Genomic DNA, 21,332 nt, shown 5'->3' on the forward strand with positions numbered 1-21,332 from the left:
AAGGGACATTTACAAGGATGGAAAGGGTAAGTAGAACTAATAAGGAAACTTGTGACCATGCCATTCCAAGATTAATTGAGGGAATTAATGAGTTTATTTAACTTTGAAAACACTAAGGGGAAGAAATCATATCTGTCTTTAAAAAGGTCTAATATGGGGAGAAAACTTTTATTTTTAAATAGGCATATTCTACTTGTTCTTGAAGGGCAAAATTAGTACCAAGTGAAGTTATAGTAAAGTTTTTGTACAGTACTAAGGAAAACTTTTATTAAGTATGAAAGGCTTTTCCAAAAGAGAATGGACTTGCTTTGTGAAATTGTGTTTCATTATCACTGAGGATATTTGTAGTGGAAGCTGATATACCATATGTTGGTTATTTATAGAAAGAAGTTTAATTTCCCATGGAAGCTTGGCTTAAATAGCCTTTGTAATGTTTTTAACCTGTGGTACTATGGACTTTTGAGAAGTTGAACAAAGCAAATTAATAACATTACCAAGTACATTACCAACATTTTTATGTTATTAATGTTTTACAATAAAGTTTTCTTTTTAAATAGGTTTTTGTTAATATCTTTTGTTTTTGCCTTACCTAGCTTTCCTTTTAAATACTTTTCTCCCCCAGAACTGGTATTTATTATTCAATTTTTTTAAAAAAAGAGAAATAAGAAAAAATTCTATAAAACTGAACAAAGCATTAACAAAAATCTGAATTTATAGGCAGTGGACCCTGACCTCTGCAATGTAGGTGGGAAAGGGTAGGTAATTGTATTCTTATATCTCTTGTTTGACACCAATTGTTCATTATATTTTTCTCAACAATCACTCAATAATTTTGTGGTTTATCCATTTACATTAGGTATGTGCATATTTTCCCTGGCTCTGCTTGCTTTACTTTTCATAGCACTTCATGTGTATCTTTCCATATTTCTTTAGATTGATCAGGTTTATTTTTTTATATTCTTTTGCATTCGTAGAGCTTCATTTGTTTTGCCATTCCTAATCTGTGGACATCTACTTTGTTTCTAGTTCTCAGACATGACAAAGAAAACTGCTACTATTAATATTTTGGCATCTATGGAACCTTTCTTTTTCTCAGTTACCTCCTTTGGGTGATGCCTTACAGTGGAATTTCAGGATCAAACTAAATGAGCATTTTATAACTTTATTTACATAATTGCAAATTGCTTTCCATAATAATGTTAATTCTTTTCTACATTAGCATTACTGTTATATTTTAAGTATAATTTCCAAATATTATGTCTTTTTTTAACTAACCTATGATATCAATTTAGGGAGTATGAGGTGAAGAACTATCAACTAAGTTTTTCATTAAGTAACTTTGAAACTTGATCCTTTATTAATAATTACTAACATGGTAGCTACTTATTAAATGTTAATTGATTGATTGAATGTAGACATATATTGTAGGAAGATTTAGATAAGCAGTTTCTTTGTAATTTGTAATCTTAGAGAGCTACCAATAATACTGAGAAGTATTGAATCCATCAAGTATTTCAGAAGCCAGCTATACTATACTGTGCTGGCTCTTACTTGATTTGCAAGCCTAGAAAGATTATTTACAAAGAGAGAACTTTTAGTAAGTTTATATCATTTATAATTTGAGAAACATGAAGTTTGTAACTCTGAGTGTAATAACTGATCACCATCTAATGACTCATTCTACTTCTGCCTTCAAGTTCTAGTCATCATTTTCTACGGGCAAGCTAGATTAACTGTTACGCGCGCACACACACACACACACACACACACACAGACAAATTTTTAGAGCTCATCTATGAATTTTTTCTATTCAATTAGAATTTCATTTTCTTTGCTTGAAGTTCTGGGCAATTCTGTATTATTTTCTTTGTTAGAGTTAAAGAGCTTTTTCCCCTCTTACATTTTTCTTATTCCTTATGTGAATCTTGTCTTAGAGACCAGCATGTTTTGCTTGCTTAGTGAGTACATATATATTCTTTTTTTTAAGGTCTTTGCAAGGCAAATAGGGTTAAGTGGCTTGCCCAAGGCCACACAGCTAAACCCCATATATTCTTTACATTTTTTTTCTTTTTTAGGTTTTCCTTCACTTTTGTGTATTTGTTTTGCTAGCCTCTCTTTTATTTGGTGAGGCTCACCATAGCTATTTCAAATTTTTCTATTTTACTATTCTGCTTATTTTTTGTTGTTCAAGGCATAAATTCTTCTTTCATAATTCTCATTTTTCTTTTAACTATTCAAGAATAGTGTGTTGTGGTTCCAAGTTCTCAAACTGCACAGAGTTTTATGTCTTACCCAGTACTTGTTCATTTTGCTTTTGTATATTTATTTGTAGGAGCTTGAAAGAACTCATTTATAATTTTACCTGGTATTGGTTCCACCAGGTTCACTGTTAAATACAGTATTGTCCCTGGAATGAGTCCTCAGCAACTACTGAGCTGGATTGCAAAAGGTTGTTTCTACAGGACTTAATGCTAGACTATCTATTTGTAAGGGCAGCTAGGTGTCACAGTGGATAGAGCACTGGTCTTGGATTCAGGAGGACAGAAGTTCAAATCTGGCTTCAGACCCTTGTCACTTACTAGTTGTGTGTCCTTGGGCAAGTCACTTAACCCTGATCGTCTTGCATTCAGGGCCATCTCCAGTTGTCCTGATTCATAGTTGACCATCGGACCCAAATGACTTTGAAGGAGAAAGTGGGACTGGTGACTTAGCATAGCACCCCCTCACTTAAATCTAATTCATGTGCTTGTTATGGCATCACCTGTCTGATGTTGTGGTCTTTGAAAATGAATTGTAAAAGCCAATGCAGATTCTAGTCCCATGGCTCACCATTCTGACCTTAAGGTCATAGTTATATGTCATATACCTTTTCAAAAAAAGAATATTTATAAAGAACAGAGACATATTTATGAATCAATGGTTATTACATTCTGAATGTAGCTTTAATGGGGTTCCACATCAATTAAACTCTTAATTTAATGGTTAGCAAAGCAAGATAATTTGGAGAATGTGCATACTCCAAAGTTTATATGGAGATTGTGTTTGCTGAGCACACTGCACATGTTCATAAGGAGTGAACTCACTGGCTCATTCCCCCTGTATCCCAGTTAAAGAGAGAACTAGGAATGTGAGGAATCATTCTTAATCATATAGTGCCACTAAGAATGGAAAATAAGAAAAATTAGGACCAAGGTGTGTAGAGTCATGTCAGAGTACTGTTGGTAATGAAGAAGTAAGATGGAGGCTTGTTATGGGAAAATACAATGAAAGCTTCTCCTTCTGGGCCAGAGGTGATTGTCAGAATGGAATCTAATGATATAATATATAGCTTTATGATCAAGTCAATGTATGTGTTGTTTTAATTATTATTTCTTCCTTTGGTATCATTTCTTATAATTTATCCCAAATTTTTTTTGTATGCTTTATGTCTATAATTGCCTATAGCATGATATTATTCTGATGCTGATATACCACAATTGTTTTGAATTGCTTGATTTAATTAATTTCCATGATTTTAAAAATTTACAAATATTCCTACTGTGAATATGTTTGTATAGATAGGTCATGTGTTCCTATTAATATTCTTATGACCTAGTTTAGGTGATTCTTTGATCAGAGGGTATAATTATGTAATATCATGCGGTTTTATTGTATATATATTAGTAATTATTAGTAATATAACATTCTTTTTTCTCCCCTGGCTCTTCTGTAACTCTTCCTCTTTTTCTTTCTTCTTGCCTTATTTTTTTTCTTCTCCCACCTTAGTCAGCTAGGTGATATAGAGAATATAGCTGGTCATTTGGTTGGTCCAGGTATTCACATCCTGCCTCAGACACTTAAACTGTGTCCTTTGACCATGTCACTTAATTTCTCAGTTTTCTTACCTATAAAATGAGGAAAATGATAGCACATCCCTTCCAAAGTGTTTGTGAGGATAAAATTTGTAAAGTGATTTGCATCCTTAAAGCACTATATAAATGCTTGCTATGACTTCTACTGCTGCTACTGCTGCTGCTGTAGTTCTCTGAAAGAAAACTAGGTATTATATTAATTTTTGCTCCAAAAGACAAAATAGAGTTTATTTTCAGGGGATGTTTGGTGATAGACTGTTATTCCAATGGGAATCTTTATTTAATATATTGTTCTCTATGCAAGGAAGTTCTTCATGTCTTTAATGTGACTGATCCCGGACAAGCAGATTTTTTTGACCATTTTGCAAAATAAGTGGGAAATAAATGGCCCACTTCCTATTTTAATTGCTTGTGTACACCATACTTTTTCAGTTTCAAGAATGTAAATGCCTGAAACACATTCAGTCTTATTTTTCTTGCTGTTAGTGATAATGGGGCTTTCTTTCTATCCAGATATTATCAGGTACAGATGTTATTTCCTGAGTTGTCTGAACTCCGATTGGTCATTTGTCAATAAATTTCACATTCATTTGTTTTATATATATTTATCTCTTGCCTAAAGGTGCCTGCTTGGATATTTACAAATACTTAATAATAATTTATCATTTATTAAGTATTAATGTCAATAATATTATTTATTTATATGTAATTATATTATATTATTATTATCATTATTATTTTATAATCCAGTATGTTTGTTGTGGGTGCAGTGGATATATATTTAATGCTTCCATCCAGCGGATAATCTTAACTGGGTTTTATTTTTGGAGTAGGGCTTATGTTACCAGCATTCTGAAAATATTATGCTAGGGCTTATTTTGGGGGAATTATGGTACTTGCTCTTACTATCTCCTCCCTCTTCCCCTAGGCCTTGTCCTGTTTATTACTTCCATTCCTTTTATTTTCCTTCTAATTCTTTTTCTCTCCACTCCCACTGCTCTTTTTTTTGGTTAGTGTCTTTCTTTCTTTAAGATTTTATTTATTTTGAGTTTTACAATTTTCCCTCTGTTCTTCTCTCTCCCCAGAAGTCAGTCTGTTAGTCTTTACATTGTTTCCATGGTATACATTGATCTAAGTTGAATGTGATGAGAGAGAAATCATATCCTTAAGGAAGAAAAGTAAAGTATAAGAGAGCAGAATTACATAAAAAGAAAATGGGTTCCCCCCCCCCCAAATTAAAGGTAATAGTCTTTTGTCTTTATTCAGATTCACAATTCTTTCTCTGGATACAGATGGTATTCTACATTGCAGGTACCCCCAAATTGTCCCTGATTTTTGTGCTGATGGAATGAGCAAGTCCATTAAGGTTGATCATCACCCCCATGTTGCTGTTAGGGTGTACAGTGTTTTTCTGGTTCTGCTCATCTCACTCAGCATCAGTTCATGCAAATCCCTCCAGGCTTCTCTGAATTCCCGTCCCTCCTTGTTTCTAATAGAACAATAGTGTTCCATGACAACGTATACCACAGTTTGCTAAGCCATTCCCCAATTGAAGGACATCTCCTTGATTTCCAATTCTTTGCCACCACAAACAGGGCTGCTGTGAATATTTTTGTACGAGTGATGTTTTTACCCTTTTTCATCATCTCTTCAGGGTATAGACCCAGTAGTAGTATTGCTGGATCAAAGGGTATGCACATTTTTGTTGCCCTTTGGGCATAATTCCAAATTGCTCTTCAGAAAGGTTGGATGAGTTTACAGCTCCATCAACAATGTATTAATGTCCCAGATTTCCCACATCCCTTCCAACATTGATCATTGACCTTTCTGGTCATATTGGCCAGTCTGAGAGGTGTGAGATAATATCTCAGAGATGCTTTAATTTACATTTCTCTAATCAGTATTGATTTAGAACAATTTTTCATATGACTATGGATCACTTTGATTTCCTCATGTGTATATTGCCTTTGCATATCCTTTGACCATTTGTCAGTTGGGGAATGGCTTTTTTTTTTTTTTGAAAATTTGACTCTGTTCTTTGTATATTTTAGAATTGATTCCTTTTGCAGAAATATTAGTTCCAAAAATTGTTTACCAATTTACTACATTTCTTTTGATGTTGGTTACAGTGATTTTTTTCTGTGCAAAACCTTTTTAATTTAATGTAATCAAAATTATCTAGTTTTTTTTTTAATCATGTTCTCCATTTTTTCCTTGGTCATAAACTGCTTCCCTTTTCATAGATCTGATAGGTAAACTACTCCTTGATCCTCAAGTTTGCTTATAATATTTTTTTATGCCTAAATCCTTTATTTTGATCTTATCTTGGTATAGGATGTGAGGTTTTGGGCTAATCTAAGTTTCTTCCATACCAACTTACAATTTTCCCTGCAGTTTTTATTGAAGAGAGAGTTTTTAGCCCAATAGCTGGACTCTTTGGTTTATCAAGCAGCAGATTACTATAATCATTTCCTGCTATTGCATCTAGTCTATTCCACTGATCCACTACTCTATTTCTTAGCCAATACCAGACAGTTTTGGTGACTGATACTTTTTAATATAATTTTAGATCTGGTAAGGCTAAGCCACCTTCTTTTGTACTTTTTTCCCATTAAATCCAGGAAGAGTTAAAACAGAGAAAGAAAATTATAGACCTATCTCCCTGATGAATATAGATGCAAAAAATCTTAAATAAAATCTTATTGTAATGATTATAAGTCATCATTAGGATAATATACTGTGACCAAGTAGGATTTATCTGAGGAATGCAGGGTTGAAAAACTGTTAGGTTTATTATTGATATAAATAATTGTGCTATCAGAAATCATATGATTATATCAATAGATGCTGAAAAAGCTTATGACAAAATACAGCACCCATTCCTCCTAAAAATGCTAGAGAATGTAGGAATAAATGGACTGTTCCTTAGAATAATAAGCAGTATCTATCTGAAACCATCAACAAGCAATATATACAATGGGGATAGCCTAGAGGCATTACCAGTAAGATCAGGGGTAAAACAAGGGTGCCCATTATCCCCACTACTATTCAATATCATATTAGAAATATTAGCCTCAGCAATAAGAAAAGAAAAAGAAATTGAAGGAATTAGAATTGAGAAGGAAGAGATAAAACTCTCACTCTTTGCAGATGACATGATGGTATATCTAGAGAATCACAAAAAATCATCTAAAAAACTACTAGAAATAATTAGCAATTTTATCAAAGTTGTAGGATATAAAATAAACCCTCATAAATCCACGGCATTTCTATATATGACTAGCAAGATACAGCAGAAATAGTTAGAAAGAGAAATCCCATTCAAAGTAAGCTCAGATAATAAAAAATACCTGGGAGTCTATCTGCCAAGGCAGACTCAAAAACTTTTTTCTCTATTTTTTAAAAAAAATTTATTTATTTTGAGTTTTACAATTTCCCTCCAATCTTCCTTCCCTCTCCTCCTCCCCACAGAAGTTAGTTTGTTAGTCTTCACAATGTTTCCATGGTATACACTGATCTTAGTTGAATGTGATAAGAGAGAAATCATATCCTTAAGGAAGAAAAATAAAGTATAATAGATAGCAGAATTATATAGTAAGATAATGGGTTCCCCTCCCCTCAAATTAATGGTAACTGTCTTTGGTCTTTTTTTTTCAAACTTCAAGATTCTTTCTCTGGATCCAGATGGTATTCTCCATCGTAGATACCTCCATATTATCCCTGATTGTTGTATTGGTGGAAGGAGCAAGTCCATTAAGGTTGGTCATTGACCCCATGTTACTGTTAGGGTGTACAATATTTTTCTGGTTCTGCCCATCGCGCTCAGCATCAGTTCGTGTAAATCCTTCCAAGCCAGGCTTCCCTGAATTTCTATCCCTTCTGGTTTCTTTTTTTTTTTCAAGTGAGCTTTAATCTGTTATTACTGTTATTATAATAATTTTATTATAAGAGTAAACATCCCCCCCTCCCCTCAAGAAAGTGAGAAACCTCAAGAATACTGAGAGAGAGAGAGAAGTAAAATGTACTTCAGTCTGTGTTCAGATTCCAATGGCTCTGTCTCTGGGGTGAGGTGCTTTCTTTATCATAAGTCCAGCAGAGAAGTTGCTTCAATATTTTTCCCACAGTTGCTATTACTAGCTGTATTTCCCTCTACTCTATTCTTCCCCCACTCTCATTTATTTTATTCTCTCTCTCCTTTCATCCTGGCCTTGTCCAAAAGTGTGGTGTATCTGAGTACCCTCTCCCTCGATCTTCCCTTTCTTCTGTCACCTATTTCTCCCTTCCCTCCCCCGATTCCCCCTTATCTCATCCCTTTCTTCTCATTTTTCTCTGGGGTAAGATAGATTTCCTCACCCTATTAAGTGTGGATGTTATTTCCTGTCTGAGCCATTTCTGATGAGAATGAAGGCTCACTCATTCCCCCTCGCCTTCCCCCTTTCCACTCCATTGAAAAAGCTTTTTTTTGACTCTTATGTGAAATTTCTTATCTTCTTCTTTATCTCCTTTCCCTTCCTCCCAGTACTTTCTTTTATCACCCAATGACTCCATCTTTTTACTATAACTATACCATTATATTCTGCTCCTTCCTATGTCCTGTCTATATATGCTCCTTCTAACTGACTCTTATAAATGAGAAAGTTCATATGAGTTATCAATATCTTCTTCCCATGCAGGAATACAAACAGTTCAATATCATTAAGTTCCTCATAGTTAGTCCCTCTCTTCCACTCCCTCTATGCTTCATCAGAGTCCTGTACTTGGAGATCAAACTTTCTGTTCACTTCTGGTTGTTTCATTAGGAAAGTTTGCAAGTCCCCTGTTTCATTAAAAGTACATCTTTTCCCCTGGAAGAGGATGTTCAGTTTTGCTGGGTAGTTGATTCTTGGTTATACACCAACATCTTTTGCCTTCCGGAATATCATATTCCAATCCCTACGAGCACTTAATGTAGATGCCGCCAGATCCTGTGTAATCCTGACTATGGAGCCTCGGTAGTTGAATTGTTTGTTTCTGGTAGCTTTTAGAATTTTCTCTTTGATTTGGGAGTTTTGGAATTTGGCTATAATATTCCTGCAAGTTTTTCTTTTGGGATCTCTTTCAGGAGATGACTGGTAAATTCCCTCAATTTCTATTTTACCCTCTGCTTCTAGGATCTCAGGGCAATTTTGCCATTTTATTTCTTGAAAAATGAAGTCTATGCTCTTTTCCTGATTGTGGCTTTGAGATAGTCTAGTAATTTTTAAATTATTTCTTCTGAATCTGTTTTCAAGGTCCTTTGTTTTTCGACAAAATATTTCACATTTTCTTCTAAGTTTTGACTTTTGGAAGAGTTTTATTTCTTCCTGTTTTCTTGTAAAGTTATCAGCTTCCTTTAGTTCCATTCTGTATTTGAAGGAGTTATTTTCTTCAGAGAGCTTTTTTATCTCCTTTTCCACCTGGCCAATTCTGCTTTTTAAGGCATTCTTTTCATTTGCCTTTTATTTTGCTTTTTCCTTTAGGCCTAAACTTGGTATTTTCTTCAGTATTTTTTGGTATTCCACTAAGCTGTGATTTGGCTTTCATGATTTTTCTGCATCACTCTCATTTCTCCTCCCAATTTTTCCTCTACCTCCCTTAATTGCTTTTCAAAGTCTTTTTTGAGCTCATCCATCGTCTGAGCCCATTTTTCCATGTCTCTTGGAGGTTTTGGATACTGAAGCTTCAATTTTGTCATCATCTGAGTTTGTATTTTGATCTTCCATGGTACTTAAGTAATTCTCTATGGTCAGATTCTTCTTTTTCTGTTGTTTACTCATTTTCTTAGCCCAAGACTAATTTACAGCACTTCCAAGGCTTTGGGATTTTTTTTTGGGGGGGGACACCCCACTGGGACCTTTATTCCTCCAAGGTCTTATGCTCTCTTGCATGTGCTTTGATATGTAGATGACCCCCCCCCCCCACTTTTCTCTGTCCTGCAGCTTTAAGGAGGGGGTCTTAACCTGGCTACTCAGTATAGAAGTCCAAACTGCAACCTATATCTGAGTTTGGGTTAGCAGCAGAGTCCTAATCCGAGGGAGAGCAGAGAAATCTCTCCAGCCTTCCCTGACCCACTTATCATCTGTTGGCTTTGCTTTTGGAGGGGGTGCAGGCTGGTTTCTCCAGATTCTCGCTGCAGATTCTATGGCTGGTTCTCCTCACTCCACACTCATTCTGGTGTAGCAGAATTCTCTCCCTGCCCCTTCAAGCTGTTCCAGGGCTGTGTTGGGACCAGGCTTTTCCCAACTCCCAGTCCTGGTGAGACACACCTTTTCCATGGAACCTCCAAGTTATCTTGGACTATGAAAATGTATCACTCAGTCTTTCTGTGGGTTCTGTCCCTCTAAATTTTGGCTAGAGTCATAACCTTTTGGAGATTTGGGGGGAAGGAGTTCCTGGGAAATGCTGCGTTCATGCTGCCATCTTGGCTTCACCCCACTCAAAAACTTTTTGAAAACAATTACAAAACACTTCTCACACAAATAAAATCAGATTTAAATAACTGGGCAAATATCAACTGCTCATGGATTGGCCGAGTTAATATAATAAAAATGACAATTCTATCAAACCTAAATTATCTGTTTAGTGCCCTACCAATCAAAATTCCAAAAAAATTCTTTAATGAGTTAGAAAAATTGTAGGTAAATTTATATGGAGAAATAAAAAACCAAGAATTTCCAGGGATTTAATGAAAAAAAGTGCAAAAGAAGGTGGCCACTTCTATTTTTTTAACTTCATTGTCTACCTCCTCCCCTCTTCTTTTCCCCCTCCCCCCTCCCCACTATCTCATTTCTTTTTTTTCCCCATCACTTTAAAATTGTTGGAACTATACTGATGTTCAGATGGCAATCTCCAGGATTGCAAGATGCTTAGGACTCTAGAGATTGCCTGGACCATTGAGAGTTTAAGTGACTTGTTAGCTTTTCCTGATGACATTTCTGACTTTGAAACTAGTCTTCTTTTCAATATGCTATACCAGTGCTATACCTTTATTGCAGCTACCTTTGGTATTTAATGGATGTCATGTGATAAGTCAGGTTTTGAAATTACATTTTTCTAATTATTAGGACATCTTAATAATTTTACAGTTGCTTATTGATATTTTGTGTCATTAGTTCCGAGAATTGTCTTTCATGTTTCTGGCCATTTTGGGGTGTGTGTGTGTGTGTGTGTGTGTGTGTGTGTGTGTGTGTGTGTTTGTGTGTGTATGTATGTATGTGTGTATCTTATTAGAAATTTATGTAGTTTTATGTTTGATTTTTAATAATCCTGGTAGAGTTTTGATTTCATCATTGTGTTTTCTCCAGTGTTTCAGATTATAACCTTGTCCTGGAAAAGGCTTATCTATTTCCTTTTTTGAATCTTTCATAGGGCCTGGGGGGTTGGAGTGGGGAGGGGAAATTAGGGAGGGTTGCTCAGCATGCCGAGAATTTTCCTTTATATTTGTGACATTTGCTGTATAATTCTGGGAAGTCATTTAATCCCCCCTCAGCTTCATTTTCCTTATCTCTAAAATGGGCATGGTAATAACATATGTATAGTTCTCTACAAAGCTTAAAAGAGCTCTATAAATTCTATTTTTGTCATCATTGTTAGTATCTTCATCTTTATTGATATTATGTGAATACTGTTGGAAGAGTTGTGCTGTTCATAACTTTCCTTTTCTCTTTCTACATTGGCTTAATTTAGTTTTCTGTTTTTATGTATTTATGATAGTCTTAATGTAGTTGCTTTTCTGAGGTTGTTCATTGGTAATGTGTTTTACCTTACTTATGCTTTTAGTGAACTGCAACTTTATTTCTCCAAAGACAGTGATATTCATTGTTTTGTGGGGATATAGCTTATCGATGTTAAAAGGATAGGTCTTTATTTGAGACCTAAGCTTGATGTCATTAAATGTACTTTCTAATTTTGCAAAAAACAGTCTAGATTGCTGTCTTGCTATTTAGTTTTGAGGCATAATTCAAGATAGCACAGATAATGATGTGTACTAGTTTTAGGGTTTGTCTTTTTAATAGGCTGCCCTGAGATGGGAGATGGATTATGTGTGAAGAACAGCAGAAAAATAAGTTTGGATGAATTAAAGAACGTGTGAAGAAGAGTAATATATATATAATAAAATTAAATAAAATAATGTTAATTGCTTTGCAAATGATAAAATGCTATATAAATGTTACTTATTATTTATGTTATTAATTGTAATAAGTTTAATAAGGTTGAACTAGGTTGTAAAGCAGTTTTCAATGCCAAGCTTTCTTGTAAATATATTTTTTCCTCTACTGATTTTCACAGTTTTATAATGTGATACTGTTCTTATTCCTCTATTTCCCCCCGTAAAATTCAAAATTAAGAAAATTTATTCATTGTAAATCAGTGAAGATTTGATTCCTTATCCCCTAACCTCTTCCCCAATTGTTAACATAAGATAAACCAAACCCATTGACAAACCAAACCCATTCACACATATATAGTTAATCAAAACAGATCTCTGCATTGACTGTGACCCCCAAAATATTCATTTCATTCTTTATTCCTGATTCCTTCAGCTTTCCTATATCAGGAGATTAGTAAGTAGCGAGTTTATTCATTATTCCTCTATGGTCTATTATATTGATAAGAGTTTAATTCAGTATTCCATCATATTTATATACCATAATTGTTTACCCATTCCCTAATTTTATGGACATTTCTCAGATTCTCATTCTTTTATTTCTTCAATAAAAGCTGTATTTTTGTTTATCCTTAGTGTTTTGTTTTGTTTAGGATTAATCCCTCCCTTAATCTACCCTCCTAATTCACCCTTCTTCCTTCTTTATTTCTCCTTCTGTTTGCCTGTTGAGTGGAATAAATTTCTGTATACAACTCTGTGGTGTGTTTATTCATCACTCTTGTTTGTATAGATATTTATTTGTGTGCCCTGATCATGTGAGATAGTTTTCTATAATCTTCCTTTTTCCTTCTCCCCATCCCTGAGTCTCTTTCCATCTCTATTTTTATCTCTTTTTGTCTTCATAAGATCATGTATATATAAAAAAAACATACCCAAACCTGATTGAGTTCCTTCTATGAACCCTGATTTTGACAGCTGAGGGGAGTCAAATGTCATCTCCTTATATTTGAATGTAAGCTGTTTATTTCTGTTTAGTCTGTTATCATTATTCACTTATATTTACCTTTTTTATGTGTCTCTTCACTCATATATTTGAACTTCAAAAGTTCTCCTCAGCTCTGGTCTTTTCATCAAGAATTCTTGGAAGTTTTCAGTTTCATTAAAGGTCTGTTTTTCTCCTTGTAGTTTGATATACAGCTTTTCTGGGTAATTTAATCTTGACTGTAATATATTCATATCATTTGCTTCCTGGAATATCATATTCCAAGTTCTCTGCTCCTTTATGTGACTGCTAAATTATGTGTAATTCTAACTGCAGCTCTTTGATACTTGAATCCTTTCTTTTTGGAGGTTTGGATTTTTTTCTTTTACCTGGAAGCTCTGATTTTTGACTTTGATGTTTCTGGTAGTTTTTATTTTAGGGTTTCTATAGGAGGTGATCTTGGATTCTTCCTATTTTTGCTTTGCAGGCAGTTTTGAGATTTTTCAAAGTATTATACTAGAACTTCTTTTTTAGGTTGTGACATTTGGCTAGTCCAGTGATTCATAAATTTCTTCTCCTTGATTTGTTTTCCAGGTCAGATGTATTTGATATGAGATATTTTCTTGTTTTTTTTCCTTCTGCCTTTGACTTTGTTTTAATATTTCTTGTTGCATCATAAAGTAATTGGCTTCCATTTTGTCCATTTTAATTTTCAAACAGTTTGTTGTTTAGGCAAGGTATTGGATCTCTTGTGTCAAATCCTTCATTCCCTTTTTTAAATTTTTTTATTTCATAGATCTTTTCCATTTAAAAATAATTATAAAATCATTTTCCCAGAAATTCTAGTTGAACTTATGATCGTTATAATTTTTTTGAGACTTTGCTTGTAGATGTTATAGAATTATCTTTTGTGTTTCTCTTGAACATTCCTGTCACCAGTTTTCAGTCTCTGTCTCTGTCTCTGTCTGTCTCTCTCTCTCTCTCTCTCTCCCTCTCTCTGCCATTCTTTGTTTTAATCTTTCTTGCTGTGAAAGGTAATCTTTTTGATCCATTTTTAATTTTCAAGGAATTTGTTGTTTAGTCAAGATTTTGGATCTTTCATACACTTATTTCCAATTCTTTCTTCCACGATGCATTTCTTTTCATTTTTCTTTGTGTTCTCATTCTATCTATAAAATGATTTAGAAATCTTTGTTTATCCTTTATAGGAATTGTAGCTGAATTTGTGCCAAAGCTATATTTTCTTTTGAGGCTTTGCTAATAATTTTTTTTTTGGAGTCATTGTCTTTTGAATTTGGATCTTGAGCATCCTAGTCACCATGATAACTTTTTTTTAGTAGGGGAATTCTTTTTTTTTTTTTTAATTTGCTCATTCTTCTGGATTTGATGCTAGTTACTGTATCTGTGCTTCTTGTTATTCTGGTATCTCAGGGATAGTCTCGCAAACTTTCTTTGCTTCCAGAGTGATCTGATTCAGAGCAAAGTCTGCGTACTGTCCCTCCACTCTTCAATCCAGTGAACATGTTTCTGTCCTCTACCATGAATAAGATATTCTATGTCTGGACTCTGGGCATTTTCTCTGTCTCTCATACCTGGTATGCTCTCCTTATTCATTTCTGCCTATTGGTATATTTAGCTTTATTTAAAATCCTACTAAAATCCCATCTTTTACATGAAGTCTTTCCCTGCCCCCCCCCCCTTTTTTAGGTTTTTGCAAGGCAAATGGGGTTAAGTGGCTGCATTAAGTGGCTTGCCCAAGGCCACACAGCTAGGTAATCATTAAGTGCTTGAGACCGGATTTGAACCCTGGTACTCCTGACTCCAAGGCAGGTGCTTTATCCACTATGCCACCTAGCCACCCCTTCCCTGCCCTTTTTAATTCTAATGTATTCTCTCTCATTTACTTACTATTTATTTATCCTTTATATTTAGTTATGTGTACATTTCCCATCATAGAATATAAACTCCCTAAGGATAGGAATTGTTTTGTTTTTGTTATCATTTCCCCAGTGTGGCTTAATAAGGGCCCATTGTTAACTGATTGGGGTTAATTATTTTACTTGTTAAAGAGGGTGGGGCAAATAAACTTTTAGGTTTCTCTCAAACTCCAAGACTGCCAGGTCTTGCCTCTAGGAAATCACTTAGGTCTTTTCCTTTAGCTTTAAAAAAAATGCATGATTATACAATTATATGCATGCTTCACTAAAGAAATGAACTAGGTCTATTAGAAACCAGGAAGGATGGGAACTCGGAGAAGCCTGGAATGATTTGCATGAACTGATACTGAGCAAGATGAGCAGAACTAGAAGAAAGTTGTACACCCTAACAGCATCATGGGGTTGATATCAATCTAAATGGACTTGCTTATTATATAAGTGCAAAAATCAGGGACAATTTTGAGGTATCTGTGATGGAGAATACCATCAGTATCCAAAGAGAGGGAATTATGGAGTTTGAACAAAGATCAAAGACCAATCTTTAATTTTAAAAAAAAGGTATCTTAGTATGTAATTTTACTATCTCTTTTATTTTATTTTTTTCTTTAAGGATATGATTTCTCCCAACACATTTAATTTTGATCAATGTATAGCATGGAAGCAATGTAAAGACTATTAGCCTCCCTTCTGTGGGGGGTGGGGTGGGGGGAGGGAAGCGAGATTGGGGAAAAAATTGTAAAATTCAAAAAAACTATTAAGAAATAGAAAAAAGAAATAAACTAGGACAAAAATATAAATTGCTAAAAATGGAGCAGGTTATAGCAGTGGCTACAAAGGATATGAAGAGGTAAAAATGATTAACCTATATTATTTATGGCGACTCCTGGGTACTCCATTTTCTTTGGAAGGATACCATAATGAAAATATCATATACCAGTGGAGCACCACTCAGTCACATGCTGTGTTAATTGGATTTTTCCTGTATACTTGAGGTCCTTGTTGGTGTTTAGTTTCCCAATGTACAGTGTTCATGTTGCCAAGGTACAGTTATGATTATACGCCTAGTTGGGTATCATGAATTCAAGGTGAAAGCATTTCTTTCTAGTATTTATAAGGTTGTTGAAAATTATAGTATGTATATGTCATTTAATTTTTTTTTCTATAGACTTATAATTTACATTCTTGAGTCAGGATTAGGGAGGATATGGACCTGTAGTTTCATTGTTGCAGGGAGCTAGCCTGAGTTAAGGAAATTTCCTCTACCAGTACAGAACTAAAACTGTTCTACAATTTATAATCTTAGAGAATTGTCTGGAACATTAAAAAATGTAGTGTCAGAATCACAAAGCTGTGTTTTGGAGGCAAGCCTAGAATCTAGCATTGACTTTCTTATTCTGTGTTATAGGTTACCCATAGGATGTTCCTTTCTTACAAAAGGGTTCTGGCTTGGGGCTCAGGTAAATGTATTGCTCCTATGGGAGCCTGGCACCAAAGAAAGGGTAGCAGATTTTTTTCTCACACTTTGTGGACATTCTATCCCCCAAATTCAAGAAAAAAAACCTCTTAAATAAAAGTTAAGTCTGGCTTATGTCTAGTGTCTCCTCATAAAGGAATTAATAGGGTCTCTTCTAGAGAAGGTACTTAAAGTATCTACATATTAAATATAGGAAAGATATTTTAATTTCCTCTTATCCCCAAAAGAAATACTCAATGAAAGACTGGGAAGCACAAATAATTAGATTGACAAATAATTAAAACGCGAAACAGTATCCCATCACTCCTATTATACTTTGTAGGGGATATAAGGTAGAGCTGTATTTCAGATCTGTCTTATTAAAAAAGTTCCAACGTCTAGATCTTCTGCCTATCCAGGCATGATTCTTTAGACTTTAGCTGCTGAATCTTCTTAGCAGTGGTACCCCTTCTAAGAATTGTCCCTGAATGTTAGCTGGGCAATTAGTCTTCTGCACTTATTGAATTTAGCAATAATTGACAGAAGACAGAGAAGCACAACCTCAAGATTTCTCATAACCTGGGCTCAAAGGAAAGAAATACAAAACAGAAGGGACAACCGGTGATTTGAGGTGTTGTCTCAGTTTTGCCTAGGCAAGTACATATTATTGCTCTCTAGTGAGTACAATTAGCATTGCTAAGAGATTTTTGGGCTGGGTTGATATTAGGGGCTGGAGTGGGGATGAAGAAAAGCTTTTGAAGTCCAAGAGGCCATATGGAAAGATAACTTGTAGGGGTAGCTAGGTGGCACAGTGGATAAAAGCACAGGCCTTTGAGTCAGGAGGACTTGAGTTCAAATTCGGCATCAGACATTTAATAATTACCTAGTTGTGTGGTCTTGGACAAATCACTTAACCCCATTGCCTTGCAAAAAAAAACTTAAAAAAAAAAGAAAGATAACCTGTAAAGCTTTAGGGGCTCAATGGCCAAACAGCTTTGACAGTGCACTGGGTTATAGAGGATACTTGAGGATCCAACCAAGGGGTCTACTGATTATGCTTGTCCTTTAGTAAGGGACTAGAATATGTCCCTCCTTGTGAACTAATGTACACATAGCCATTAACCCCCTGTCCCTATCCAGCAGCTTAGGAATTTTCCTGATGATAGCAGTTATATTTGTTTTATAGATATAAACATTTTCATATAGCAAATTATTTTAAACTTTTTGCCTTTTTCTGAATTGAAAAATGCTAAACTTTTAAGAAATGTTTGACTTTTTGTTTTTTGAAGTTATAGTTAGTTATCAAATCTTAAAAGTGAAAGGAAATTCTGGTGTTTTATGACCTTTTTTTTTATTTTTGCAAGGCAGTGGGATTAAGTGACTTACCTAAGGTCACACAGCTACTTAATTTATTTTTTAGGTTTTTGTAAGGCAAATGGGGTTAAGTGGCTTGCCCAAGGCCACACAGCTAGGTAATTATTAAGTGTCTGAGACTGGATTTGAACCCAGGTACTCCTGACTCCAAGGCCGGTGCTTTGTCCACTGAGCCACCTAGCCACCACCTAGCCTCCACACAGCTAGTTAATTATTAAGTGTCTTAGGTCAGATTTTAACTTAGGTCTTCCTGACTCCTTAGCCTGTCCTCTATCTACTGTGCCATCTTGCGGACTCTGTTTCCACCCGTTTTATGAAAAAAAAATAGTGCAAAAATAGCTGTTTAAATTTATACTCCCGAATTTTAACACACATAGGAGAGCAATTCTGTAATTATTTTCATTACTTCCTCATTCCCTCTGTATCTTTTAGGAGAGTATGAGTCCAGATTCATATATCTTTGAAAATTTTAAGATTTATTTTGCAGGGATTGTTTGTTTCTAAAAATTCCCCTTCTTCAAATCTTCCTCTTATCCTTGCTTTTAAAAAAAGAGCTCTTCTTTGAAGTTTTAAAATTATTGAATAAAATTCTGTTGAATGTTAGTTTGTGATCTTTGTATTATGAAAATACACTTTGAATGATTTTTCAGAAGAAAATTGTTCATGTACTTAGAGAGTTGCCTGGAGCCCTGAGAGTTTAGGCAGTTTCATAGCATGTGCCCCCCCCCCAAAAAAAACCCCAGAGCTATAGTTATACATGTATAATGCATATTAAAATTGAATACATAATATATAACATAATTATTCACTGAATCCAAGTATATATATGCAATCTATTTATTTTCTCTTACTTTTTTCTCTGTTCATTTATACATGTATTTATTTTTCTCTATATTAATAGATACAGTGTAATTATATATAGAAAAATAAATAGAAAAATGGATACATATCTATATCTATGCTGATTGATATGCCTTATATAGAAAAAATAATTGCATATATATGTATACACAATTTCTTGAAAAACACTAGATTTTTTTGTTTTTCTTCCTCTTTTTTTTTTTTTTTTTTTTTTTTTACTTTTCATGTTCTCTACTTACGTTTCCCTAATTCAGGATCAGGAATTATTTTTAAATAAAATTAAACTAACATTTATATTTCCCTTCTGGATGGTATTGTTAGTCTCTTCCTAAAAGGCAAAGTATAATGTATATCAGCTCATTTACTTGGACTTCCTGTTCCCTGGCACTGTATTGAGCCAAGAGGAGGGGTTAGCACTCTATAAGGTATAAGATAAGAAATCATTCAACTGGTATATTTGAAAATGTTACACTGTACTTATTTTTATTGTGGACAAACAGGGAACCGTAATCCTTGTTCACCTTTTCATTTTTTAATCTATAAATTGAAATAGATTTAATATTTTATTCTTAAGCAACAAAAATGATCACAGAGCCATATTTTTCAGGTCTTGTGAAATGGAGGCTGCTTAGGGTTGAATATATGACTGTTCCTGTCTGGAACTTAATTACTTTGTCTCTGGGAGCTATTTAGTCTTAGTCTTTGCATAATTTACAATTTGTCCTTTGAACTTAAATTTACAGAAACCGGAATTGTCTTGTAAATTTATGTCAGTTCAACCTTAAAAGAAAAAAACACCCCTCTGCTTAAAAGAAGTGGTACTTCCTGCTTTCATAAACAGTCATGTGCATAGTTTAGCAAGGCCTGATGCCTCTGGAGCTTTTTTCCTTTATAGCACCATTGAATCACAGTCTTTACAGAAGTACTGCGAATCTTGTGGCCTCATTCTGAACAAAAGGGATTAGAGAAGAAAAATCTCTTGATAAAAGACTTTGGATAGCAAGGGCAGGCAATCTTGGTTGTGAATATTTTCTGATTTTTCCAGAAATCAAGCAGAAGATTGAGCTGCTGATGTCAGTTAACTCTGAGAAGTCGTCCTCTTCAGAAAGGTACAGCTACATCTCTTGCATGAACAATTAATGGTGTAGCACTGCTAAGAAGCAAGCCACTACATTTTTTTCTTGTCAAGTTTGATAGAATGTATTTTATTGTATGCTGGGTTTTGTGCTTTATTTATATTGGTTAAGCTTTATTTGCTGAGGATTTTTTGTATATATTTTTTCAGATAGTGAAATCTAATCAGCTGCAGCATGCAAATCACTATGGGGCATACTGATGGTTTATATATAGCAGTCGTTGAAACCTTAAAAAGATTTTTTTTTTAACAATAAAGAATCCTTTGGTTTCTTCTGAAAATTGCCAATGATTGTTTTTTTCTTTTGTTTTTAGGGGACTGGTACACAATTATTAAGGTTATTTATAAATCTAGGTTGAAAAAATTGAATTTTTTATTGTGCTAAACATGTTGTTATATGGAAAGGGAGTGCCCTTTGTAAATAGCTTAGGAATTGCAAACCCACAGATTAGTCACATTCTGTGAGATAGATATGATGCTTCTTCAAGTCTGTGCTAGGAAATGGAACAGTCACTGCATGCGGTAATGGTTCATGCCTGCAGGTAAGGACAAAATGACTCAGAAGTATTTTTAAAGCAATTATTTCACCTGTCAATCAAATGATAATAATTTAAAATAGATATTTTATGTTTTCTTAGTATTTTGTTACATGAAGTAGAACCAAGAAATTTTTATTTTGAAATTGAAGTAAAGTAATAGTAATTATCTTGGTATAATAAATAACATGGATTTACTGTGTATACTAAACAATATTAAGTATTCAGAATATTAAAGAAGTTATATTGTTTTCCTTTTTCATATTTATTTAATTCATACTGAATAGTGATATTTTACAATTGAATAGCAAGCTTTTTTTGGACAGTGAATTTTATATTTTTGCATTTTTTTAAACTGCAGAAACATAGGTAGTTTAATTTAAAATTAAGAACAATAAAATGCTTTAGACAAAAATGCTTGAGGATGTAATGTTTTCATAAAGGGAATTTAATTTAATGAAATAGTATATAAAGAGTAGTTTTAGACAAAATGATTATTTTAAATGAATTAACTAGTAGAAGGAGGAGATGCATATTTGTCCTTATACCGAGACACTGCATAAATTTCTTATGGGATTAAAAAACATAGCTAAGTAGAGAAAATGGTAGGAATTTTGTTTCCCTTTTCTGATGATTAGAGTTTGACATGATTTTTTCTATAATAACAATATCAAAAGGTTTGTTTCTTGTACTTCTCTGGCTAGCCATAAGATAGTAAACATTCTGTTTTCTGAAGAAAAACAGTCTCATGACCTATGACTATGCTGGTAAAATGGTGGTGATAAGAGAATATGAGGATTGGAGGTGGAAAGAGATTTAGTAGTGAGTAAGACAGGTGCCAAGTATTATTAGAGTGTTGGATTATAGGAACAAGGTTCAGAATTGGTTGATAATGATAACAGTTAATATATTAACCTTTTGGAGAAACATGAATTTTTTAAAGAAACTTGTTGAATATTGAATTAATGCCATTGAGAGAGAAATTAGGAATGGTTGAAATATTTCTATAGAAAAAGAAAGTATTCAAAAAATTTATTAACTGTCTAGTTCATATTACTGCCCAGTACCTTATTGTAAT

General features: G+C 34.0%; 1 protein-coding gene across 5 annotated transcripts in view; it reads left to right on the plus strand.

The window, feature by feature from the left end:
* Positions 1–21,332, plus strand: part of SRPK2 (SRSF protein kinase 2) — a 250,382-nt gene that overhangs the window by 62,719 nt on the left and 166,331 nt on the right. The window contains exon 3 of one of the 5 annotated variants that reach the window (XM_074193979.1): positions 19,629–19,692. The exons of the other annotated variants lie outside the window; for them this stretch is intronic. Coding sequence (XP_074050080.1) covers positions 19,655–19,692 — 38 coding nt within the window. The 5' untranslated portion in view covers positions 19,629–19,654. The remainder of the gene's footprint in view (positions 1–19,628; positions 19,693–21,332) is intronic. 5 annotated transcript variants of the gene reach the window in all.

The sequence above is a fragment of the Macrotis lagotis genome, chromosome 7 (assembly GCF_037893015.1).
Source record: "Macrotis lagotis isolate mMagLag1 chromosome 7, bilby.v1.9.chrom.fasta, whole genome shotgun sequence".
Taxonomy (NCBI): Eukaryota; Metazoa; Chordata; class Mammalia; order Peramelemorphia; family Peramelidae; genus Macrotis; species Macrotis lagotis.